At 41.7% G+C, this 10,995-nt stretch overlaps 1 protein-coding gene across 1 annotated transcript; it reads right to left on the minus strand.

The window, feature by feature from the left end:
• Positions 1 to 2,254: 2,254 nt before the first annotated feature.
• On the minus strand, positions 2,255 to 4,391 carry LOC121538397 (NADH dehydrogenase [ubiquinone] 1 beta subcomplex subunit 11, mitochondrial-like). Its single transcript, XM_041846350.2, has 3 exons — positions 4,064 to 4,391; positions 3,669 to 3,799; positions 2,255 to 2,480 (listed from the first exon to the last, which is right to left on the minus strand). Exons 1-3 carry the CDS (start codon positions 4,241 to 4,243, stop codon positions 2,351 to 2,353), a joined length of 441 nt encoding a protein of 146 aa, XP_041702284.1. The 5' UTR covers positions 4,244 to 4,391; the 3' UTR covers positions 2,255 to 2,350.
• Between the last annotated feature and the right edge of the window lie 6,604 nt (positions 4,392 to 10,995).

Genomic DNA, 10,995 nt, shown 5'->3' on the forward strand with positions numbered 1-10,995 from the left:
TTCTATTTTGGTTTCATCTGACCATATGCCATTCTCCCAATCCTCTTCTGGATCATCCAAAATCATAAAAACTCAACTCGTCGTTTTTGGAGGACAAAGAATGCTGAGTTGCATCCAAAGAACACCATACCTACTGTGAAGCATGGGGGTGGAAACCTCATGCTTTGGGGCTGTTTTTCTGCAAAGGGACCAGGACGACTGATCCGTAAAGGAAAGAATGAATGGGGCCATGTATCATGAGATTTTGAGTGAAAACCTCCTTCCATCAGCAAGGGCATTGAAGATGAAACGTGGCTGGGTCTTTCAGCATGACAATGATCCCAAACACACCGCCCGGGCAACAAAGGAGTGGCTTCGTAAGAAGCATTTCAAGGTCCTGGAGTGGCCTAGCCAGTCTCCAGATCTCAACCCCATAGAAAATCTTTGGAGGGAGTTGAAAGTCTGTGTTGCCCAGCGACAGCCCCAAAACATCGCTGCTCTAGAGGAGATCTGCATGGAGGAATGGGCCAAAATACCAGCAACAGTGTGTGAAAACCTTTTGAAGACTTAAAAAGTTTGACCTGTGTCATTGCCAACAAAGGGTATATAACAAAGTATTGAGAAACTTTTGTTATTGACCAAACACTTATTTTCCACCATAATTTGCAAATAAATTCATTAAAAATTAAATCTCATTTTGTCTGTCATAGTTGACGTGTACCTATGATGAAAATTACAGGCCTCTCTCATCTTTTTAAGTGGGAGAACTTGCACAATTGGTGGCTGACTAAATACTTTTTTTCCCCACGGTAGCTACCTCAATTACCTCGTACCCCTGCACATCGACTCGGTACTGGTACTCCCTGTATATAGCCGTGTTATTTTTACTTGTTATTGTTATTCACTGTGTATTTATTCCCTGTGTCACTATTTCAATTTTGTAAATCTTTAACATAGTTGGAAAATGACCTGTAAGTAAGCATTTCACTGTTAGTCTACATCTGTTGTTTACAAAGCATGTGACAAATAAAATTCAATTTATAATGGCACAGATACAAAGATGAGTCCTCTACGTATCTCTATGGCCTGTTGTTCACACACACATCTGCCCTCTCATTGGCTAGAATTGTCCCTCCTGATCTCACCTCCTCCGCCTGCCTTCCATCTTTGAGGACATGTATTTCCATTAGAGCTGCCACTCGAATATCTTGTAAATATAATAGACAATCTTTGCTTATGATTTGTAGAGATGGCATCATTAAGGGAAATGGCTATAATATGGTTCAATATGATGGTAATTCAGACCTGGGAAACCAGGTGAGTGCAATTTAACTACCAGGTAGAAACAAAACCAGAAATGTTGTTTCGGCCCTCTAGGATTGATCAAAAGGGGACCATCGTGCTCTCCCAGAAGTTTGGTTGGTGCGCAAAACCCATGAATTCAGATAAGCAAAAAGTTGTGATGGGGTCCGCACTCAAAATGATGCCACATAAAGGCCCCCCAGGACTGGAATTGAACAGCCCTGCTCTAAATTAAATTTCACCCAGCCACATTAAATGTTGTGGACCGGATTTAGCACCCGGGCCACTATTTGGGACCGGATTTAGCACCCGGGCCACTATTTGGGTATCGGGGCGGAACTATGTTTCATAATGAGATGTCATGGTTTGTTTTAGCGTTTCAGTTCATCTTTAACTGAAGCCTATTCCTGCACGCATTGTGATAAGGTGTTACCGGTAGGTACTTAAATCCTTATCTTCTTTCAGAATGGTCATTAGGCCACATTCAAGTTTGTCAATCACCAGCACTACTACTGTGTGCACTTGTGCATCCATGCCATCACTCAAAAGCTGCGTTTACACAGGCAGCCCAATTTGGATATTTTTTCCACTAATTGGTCTTTTGACCAATCACATCAGATATTTTTCAGAGCTCATCTGATTGGTCAAAAGTGAACAAAAATATCAGAATTGGGCTGCCCGTCTAAACGCAGCCTCTGTTGTCGATGTATGCCATAGACTTCCTGGAGATTGTCTGCTACTCTAATATTATTTGCGGGGGTGGTGCATGATAACAATGTCACACTTTCACAGCTGTGGTATCATCCATTGGAGATGTGATGGCATGGCTCGGGGCAACTACAAGGGGCTCACAGAGTATTGACTCCAGTAGTTTGACACTCTTGTACCATTTCATGATCACTGATACAGTCACAGTTGCTACTAAGGGCTATTCCGTTTGACCACTGGCTACAAAAGAATGATCAAGCAATGGTGTAGTAGAGTAGTATATTTTTTATAACATTATACTGAAGAGAAATGTACAGTCAGAAAAAACAAATGATCAATGTGCAGCTCCTTATAGTACATCCTACTCTTCTCCGGCTCCTGGTAGCACAATCTTGCTTGGGTCATAGTAGTTCTCCTCCATAAGAGGAAGACCTGCAGCCTCCCTCTGTGTGATCAACCTTTCTGCTTCCCTCCTGGCCCACTGTCTCATACTGGTGAGAAAAAGACAGGCCAAAAAGATTAATGATCAATTATTATGTTTGTGATGATCAACTAAATCAAGCACGTAAGATGTGTGTGTGTGTGTGTGTCTGTTGGATGCTTGTTTAGAGGTTCAAAGATGGAGACAACATAAGTGAATTTGTGGAGTCCAGAGGGGTATCCTACGAAGCAAGCTACATTCTACTCAGGGTTTTCTAAAGCTAACCAGCTTCACATTCCAGCTCAGGCTTCATCCGTACTACGACGGTGTATATTGCTCGTCCGCCTTCCAAATCAAGGAACATTTATTTTCTGTGAAATAGTCTCTCCTGTCTTATATTTGATGAGGTTGAAGCACTTCTGACACCATGTTATGATCTTAGTCAGATATGACTGTACTGCATAGCAGAGCACAAGTAAATGGCTCAGCTTCAAAATGATAGTGATCAATTTAGTGATACGCGAGCCCTGCCAGTACCCTAGTAATTGATTAAAAAAACAGGCCCTAACCCAATGTATAATGTCGGGCCCGTCTGGGTTGGGTAGCAGAGCTCTATTATCAATGTACAAGCACCTTTTTATCCCCCACTCCTATCGCTACAATACTTTTTTTAAGTCATACAAAAGTGTTATTGTGCGTGAAGTTTAAAATGCATTCTGTCATTACTAAATGTGTAATGTGATATATAAACATTACTATTTTTTTACACAAAAAAACATTTGATTAATAAAATATTGAATCAGTCGTCTTCGTCAAATGAAGGGGATGATGACACAACCTTTTGCACCATTATCCCAAAATAGTTTTCCAAAAACAAAAGACAAAATGAGTCTCCTCACGTCGCTGCCTTTAACTGAAAAAGACTGGTTTCCGATAGTTTGGTTGCCTTAAAGTAGTATCTGGTTGACAAGCTTGATAGAGATGTTTCAAGACATTCTTCATCAGTGTAGTTTGGTTGGCTTAAAAATCATTATTTAACCTGTCTCCTCCCCTTCATCTACACTGATTGAAGTGGATTTAACATGTGACATCAATAAGGGATCATAGCTTTCATTTGAATTCACCTGGTCAGTCTATCATGGAAAGAGCATGTGCTTTGTATGTTTTGTAGCTGGGCTTTTCAAACTCTTTGTGCACCTGCTCCAGCAAGTGACAGAGCAAGTAACAAAGAGGGATGTGCAGTGTGGCTTAAACATACCCATGGTCTGGCAAATAGTGGATGAAGGTACCCCCAACTACAATAGCCATAGAGATGCCAAAGAAGAAGGCCATCCTCATGTTCCACTCGTCAACGACAGGGTCCTGAGAGAACCCATGATAATCTCGATTCTGTCGAGATTTGAGAGAGATTGTTGTTATGGTTTCATGATACACTGCATTGTAAACAATGTGTTACCTAGCTAGCTACAGTAGCTAGCTAACGTTTCTAGCTAGTACTATCCCTGAGTGCAGATAGTAATGTAGCTAGCCACTATGTTTGACTGAAGGAATGTGTATCGTTATGTCAAAAACTACAATGGATGTGAAAAATGTAAATAATAACAGATGAGAACTAGAGAATGGTATTTCCGTTTCGATTCAGGACCAACTCACCTTTTCGAACGCGCTGACCTCTGCTTGTCCATGGCCTTCTTTGGCATGCGAGGGCTGCAAATCCGACACTGTGGCCGAACCAGCAGCACCCGAGGATTGAGATACGAACCGAGTCCCGCACGCCAGGTTAGGGCGAAAACGGGTCAAGGCAGGCCTAAACCGTGACAACCGGGCGAGCATTTTGTCAGGTCAACACTTCAAGTCCACGGAACCGGAATTGTTTCGCATTTTCTTCTTCAACTTGCGGGACCGCATCAGATAATTTCAAGATAGGGTATTGTCGCCACCTACAGAACGGGTGGGAAAAGGGAGGATTGCAGTCTGCTGTCCTGCTGCTGTCACCTACCACGAACACAGCCCAGTGGGCAAAACCTGGTTAGAAAGACGTCAGTATTACGTCTTTCTATGACATCTTATTTTGGTCACAAACTGGTTGAAAAATTGAAAACGTTTTTTTTACAACGTATTTTTACTGACCAGAATAAGACCAGTTGGTCATAATTGTGACCACTATATTATGTGCTATATTTTGTGCTGGTCAAAGTTAAGACCTCATCATAACCTGGTAATGACCACCTGTTATTACATTTACATTTTAAATGTGTCATTTAGCAGATTATTTTATCCAGAGCGATTTACAAGAGCAATCACTCATACAATACATGTTTTTCACCCGGCCTAAGAAATTACCAAAATTGCCCCTCATTAAATAACAAGCCCATACCCTACTTGCATTTGGCAAGGGAAATTAATTTAAGCATTGATAAAAAGTATTGCGGAGGATTAGGTTGGATATTGAAAACATTGTTCATTACATTTCTATTTGTTTCCATAGGCACCAATTAAAGTGTAATCTGCAACATATTCTTACAGTACATTTAAAATAGATCAAGTAACGGCAAAAACAAATCTAAATTACAATTTTGTTGCACATCTGCTTACAGTAATTGTTTCATAATTCACCCACAGACATTGCATACAGTATTGACAACAACATCGAGCCGGGTGTGAGGGCCATCACTGACCGAGAGGCTGCGGGCCCCGACGGTATTCCAGGGCGCATTCTCAGAGTATACGCAGAACAGCTGGCAGGCATATTCACGGTCATTTTTTACCTCTCCTTGTCCCAGTCTGTAATCCCCACATGTTTTAAGATGACCACAATCATTCCTGTTCCTAAGAACTCTAAGGCTTCATGCCTCAATGATTACCGCCCTGTAGCACTCAAGTGCTTTGAGAGGCTGGTTATGGCAGACATTAACTCCACCATCCCAGCCACCCTAGACCCATTCCAACTTGCATACCGCCCCAACAGATCCAAAGACGACGCAATTTCAATTGCTCTCCATACTGCCCTCACCCACCTAGATAAGAGGAATACCTATGTGGGAATGCTGTTCATTGACTACAGCTAAGCGTTCAACACCATTATCCCCTCCAAGCTCGTCACCAAGCTTAGGACTCTGGGTCTGAACACCTCCCTCTGCAACTGGATCTTGGACTTCCTGACGGGCCGACCCCAGGTTGTGAGAGTAGGCAACAACACCTCCACCACGCTGACCCTTAACACAGAGGCCCCACAGAGGTGTGTGCTTAGTCCCCTCCTGTACTCCCTGTTCACCCATGACTGTATGGCCATGCACGACTCCAACACCATTATCAAGTTCGCTGACGACACAACGGTGGTAGGCCTGATCACCGGCGACGATGAGTCAGCCTGCAGGGAGGAGGTCAGTGACCTGGCAGTGTGGTGCCGGAGCAACAACCTCTCCCTAAGAGGAGTGAAACAAGGTTGTCCACTATCGGCATATCTATTTATTATTGCCATCGAGATGTTAGCTATTAAAATCAGATCCAACAATAATATCAAGGGATTATAAATCCAGGGCTTAAAAACAAACGTGTCATTGTACGCTGATGATTCATGTTTTCTTTTAAATCCACAACTTGAATTCCTCCACAGCCTCATAGAGGATCTAGATACATTTTCTAACCTCTCTGGATTACAACCAAATTATGATAAATGTACTATATTATGTATTGGATCACTAAAAAATACAATTTTTACATTACCATGTAGTTTACCAAACAAATGGTCTGATGGTGATGTGGATATACTCGGAATACATATCCCAAATGAAATAAATGATCTCACTCCAATACATTTTAATAGAAAGTTAGCAAAAATAGATTAGGTCCTCTGTAGCTCAGCTGGTAGAGCACGGTGCTTGTAACGCCAGGGTAGTGGGTTCGATCCCTGGTACCACCCCATACACAAAACAAAATGTATGCACGCATGACTGTAAGTCGCTTTGGATAAAAGCGTCTGCTAAATGGCATATTATTTATTTTTATAAGATCTTGCTACCATGGAAAGGTAAATACCTGTCAATTTGTGGAAAAATTACCCTGATTAACTCTTTAGTATTATCCCAGTTTACCTATTTGCTTATGGTCTTGCCTACGCCTAGCGAACAGTTTTTTAAATTATATGAGAAAAAAATATTCAATTTTATTTGGAATGGCAAGCCAGACAAAATTAAACAGGCCTATTTATATAATAAATATGAATTCGGAGGACAGAAATTATTAAATATGAAAGCATTAGACCTATCACTAAAGGCTTCAGTCATCCAAAAGCTATACTTAAATCCGAACTGGTTCTCTAGCAAATTAGTAAGATTATCTCACCCAATGTTCAAGAAAGGCCTTTTTCCCTTTATTCAGATTACAACCTCTCACTTTAAGTTATTTGAAAAGGAAATAATCTCCCAAATATCACTATTTCTAAAACAAGCCATAGAAAGTTGGTTGCAATTTCAATTTAATCCTCCAGAAACGACAGAACAAATAATGCAACAAATATTGTGGTTAAACTAAAATATACTAATTGATAAAAAACCTGTAATTTTTATCATAGGTACACTTCAACTTTAATTTGCATTTTATTGCATGACATAAGTATTTGATACATCAGAAAAGCAGAACTTAATATTTGGTACAGAAACCTTTGTTTGCAATTACAGAGATCATACGTTTCCTGTAGGTCTTGACCAGGTTTGCACACACTGCAGCAGGGATTTTGGCCCACTCCTCCATACAGACCTTCTCCAGATCCTTCAGGTTTCGGGGCTGTCGCTGGGCAATACGGACTTTCAGCTCCCTCCAAAGATTTTCTATTGGCTTCAGGTCTGGAGACTGGCTAGGCCACTCCAGGACCTTGAGATATTTCTTACGGAGCCACTCCTTAGTTGCCCTGGCTGTGTGTTTCGGAAGACCCAGCCATGACCCATCTTCAATGCTCTTACTGAGGGAAGGAGGTTGTTGGCCAAGATCTCGCGATACATGGCCCCATCCATCCTCCCCTCAATACGGTGCAGTCATCTTGTCCCCTTTGCAGAAAAGCATCCCCAAAGAATGATGTTTCCACCTCCATGCTTCACGGTTGGGGTGGTGTTCTTGGGGTTGTACTAATCCTTCTTCTTCCTCCAAACACGGCGAGTGGAGTTTAGACCAAAAAGTTCTATTTTTGTCTCATCAGACCACATGACCTTCTCCCATTCCTCCTCTGAATCATCCAGATGGTCATTGGCAAACTTCAGACGGGCCTGGACATGCGCTGGCTTGAGCAGGGGGACCTTGCGTGCGCTGCAGGATTTTAATCCATGACGGCGTAGTGTGTTACTAATGTTTTTTTTTGAGACTGTGGTCCCAGCTCTCTTCAGGTCATTGACCAGGTCCTGCTGTGTAGTTCTGGGCTGATCCCTCACCTTCCTCATGATCATTGATGCCCCACGAGGTGAGATCTTGCATGGAGCCCCAGACCGAGGGTGATTGACCGTCATCTTGAACTTCTTCCATTTTCAATAATTACACCAACAGTTATTTCCTTCTCACCAAGCTGTTTGCCTATTGTCCTGTAGCCCATCCCTGCCTTGTGCAGGTCTACAATTTTATCCCTGATGTCCTTACACAGCTCTCTGGTCTTGGCCATTGTGGAGAGGTTGGAGTCTGCTAGATTGAGTGTGTGGACAGGTGTCTTTTATACAGGTAACGAGTTCAAACAGGTGCAGTTAATACAGGTAATGAGTGGAGAACAGGAGGGCTTCTTAAAGAAAAACTAACAGGTCTGTGAGAGCCGGAATTCTTACTGGTTGGTAGGTGATCAAATACTTATGTCATGCAAAAAATGCAAATTAATTCCTTAAAAATCATACAATGTGATTTTCTGGATTTTTGTTTTAGATTCCGTATCTCACAGTTGAAGTGTATCTATGATCAAAATTACAGACCTCTACATGCTTTGTAAGTAGGAAAACCTGCAAAATCGGCAGTGTATCAAATACTTGTTCTCCCCACTGTTCTCCCCACTTATTTTCCATCATTATCGATTAATATGCGTAATAATGTTGGCAATTCATGCGTAGGATTTTAACCTATAACCCGGATTGCCATTATTTTACATGACATTTTTGACAAGCAATTATTATTTTAGCAAACAATTCTTGTGGTTCATCCTATATTCTCCCTAACATTCTTACCCCCTTGCAACAGATGTGGGATAAACATACACGCACATACTCTAACACACTCAGCCCCTTTCCTCCATAATCAACCATAAGATCAGATGCTCAACGGTTGTTACATCCCAGAGCCCAACTCAAGAAAGGACCTGATTTACGAATGCATATACAGTTACAGCTGTTTGAGAAAGCATGCAGATTTGAGATTTGATGAATCTATTTCATCTATGTCAAGTCCTAGGTGATGGAGATCAGATCCACCCTCTTCACCTGAAACACAAACACTCTGGTACCCCATTGTAACCATTTTTCCCAAGCATCTCCGTGCAGTCAGACCTTTGATTATTTTGTGCCACTTGGGCCACAATAATAAGCCCCCTCTCTGATTGTCCGAGTGTAACCCCCTCCCCATGGTTTACTGCAGCCAGTGTTGCCAGCACTGCCACTACCTGGGTGGCGGTACCCCACCGGAATCCCCACCGGCTAGGTACAAGGTCGTCAAGGTTCTCATTAGCAGCTTTGAGAATGTCCTTGTATATTATGCTCTCCCATCAGGGGGCTCTGGCTTTGTAGGACCAACCCTGCCAGGCAGACTCAGAATCTTGAGGGGGCGGTGCTGCTCAAGTACGTCTCTGACCGCATTAATTTTTCTGTTTAGGCTGCATATAGGCTCACAGTAGGTACATAAAACAGATGGGGACTTCTCTTTGGTGTATGGGTCACTCAGGTGGGTGTCTAGGATATAGGGTTGGGGATCGTTCCATCATGATAGGACAATAAAATAAAAAAATCGATGTATACTATATTTTAAAATGTATATCCCTCATCTGCACAAAATGTAAAGCTCTCTCTCACAACCCCTGCTCACAGACACACGTTGGTTCTGGGATATGCAACCATTTCCTTTCTCACTCACTTAACGCCACACTTATTCAAACACAAAAACGCACACCACACCTTCCATCACAATTCATCCACACATACCCACATACTGTGCCTTCTATGTCTTCTGTTCGCTATGTTTTTATCTCCACTATGTTGATGGAGTACATGTGTTCTAATTAGTTGTATTTGAAGATGTATTATTTTGCTTGTTATCTTTTCTTGTAATACCGTTTTATCCTTTTATAAAATACTATAAATACTATAAATGTTCTTTATTATTACAATCCCTACCATGGCTAGTATTGGGTGCTCCATTATTCGACTCCTCTATTAGAACTTTCAGAATAGCCATGGAGTAGTCTTTGTGTCGCGGTACATTTGGTGGTCAATATACAGTTTATTGACAACGAGAGCAACACGCTTCCCTTTTAATCTATTTTCCTTGAAGATTGGTTACAGAACTTTGCGCCGTTCTGCAATCTCACTCGGGAACTGATCATTAATTCCTATTTTGGTGCCAGCAAGTCTTTCACCTAGGCTTTAACCATTGCTTTATCCTTAAAAAAAGCACATTTGGCAACGATTGGACGCTCATATATCTGTCTCTGTTGCCTCTCTGATGAATCCCCTCCTTGCCTTGTCCATTAGATTGGGTGGGCGGCCCTGTCTTGGCATGTTTGTTGTAGTGCCATATTCTTTCAATTTTTTAATAATGGATTTAATGGTGCTCCGTGGGATGTTAAAAGTTTCTGATATTTTTTTATAACCCAACTCTGATCTGTACTTCTCCACAACTTGACCTGACCTGTTTGGAGAGCTCCTTGGTCTTCATGGTGCCGCTTGCTTGGTGGTGCCCCTTGCTTAGTGGTGTTGCAGACTCTGGGGCCTTTCAGAATAGGTGTATATATACTGAGCTCATGTGACAGATCATGTGACACTTAGATTGCACACAGGTGGACTTTACTTAACTAATTATGTGACTTCTGAAGGTAATTGGTTGCACCAGATCTTATTTAGGGGCTTCATAGCAAAGGGGATAAACACATATGCACGCGCAGGTTTTCCGTTATTTATTTTGTAGAATTTTTTTAAACAAGTTATTTTTTTCATTTCACATCACCAATTTGGTCTATTTTGTGTATGTCCATTACATGAAATCCAAATAAAAATCCAACAAAATAGGAAAAACGCCAAGGGGGATACTTTTGCAAGACACTGTATCCCCAAGCAATACGACTGATAAACAGCTAACAAAAAAGCAACATGGACTGAGTTTACCATGTATCTTTACTGACCTTTTATTTAAATATTTACACTGTCTGTATGCCCACTCACAGGGCCCTACACACTCACACACACTGTCACTCCAACACACACACAAACACTCACACCATCATTTTCTCACTCACAGATAATAGGCACATACATTTATACTGACTCTACACACCCGCACACCCACTCACATACAAGCTGCTGCTACTCTGTTTATCTTATATCCTGTTGCCTAGTCCCCTTACCCTTATA

The sequence above is a fragment of the Coregonus clupeaformis genome, chromosome 24, assembly GCF_020615455.1.
Source record: "Coregonus clupeaformis isolate EN_2021a chromosome 24, ASM2061545v1, whole genome shotgun sequence".
NCBI lineage: Eukaryota > Metazoa > Chordata > Actinopteri > Salmoniformes > Salmonidae > Coregonus > Coregonus clupeaformis.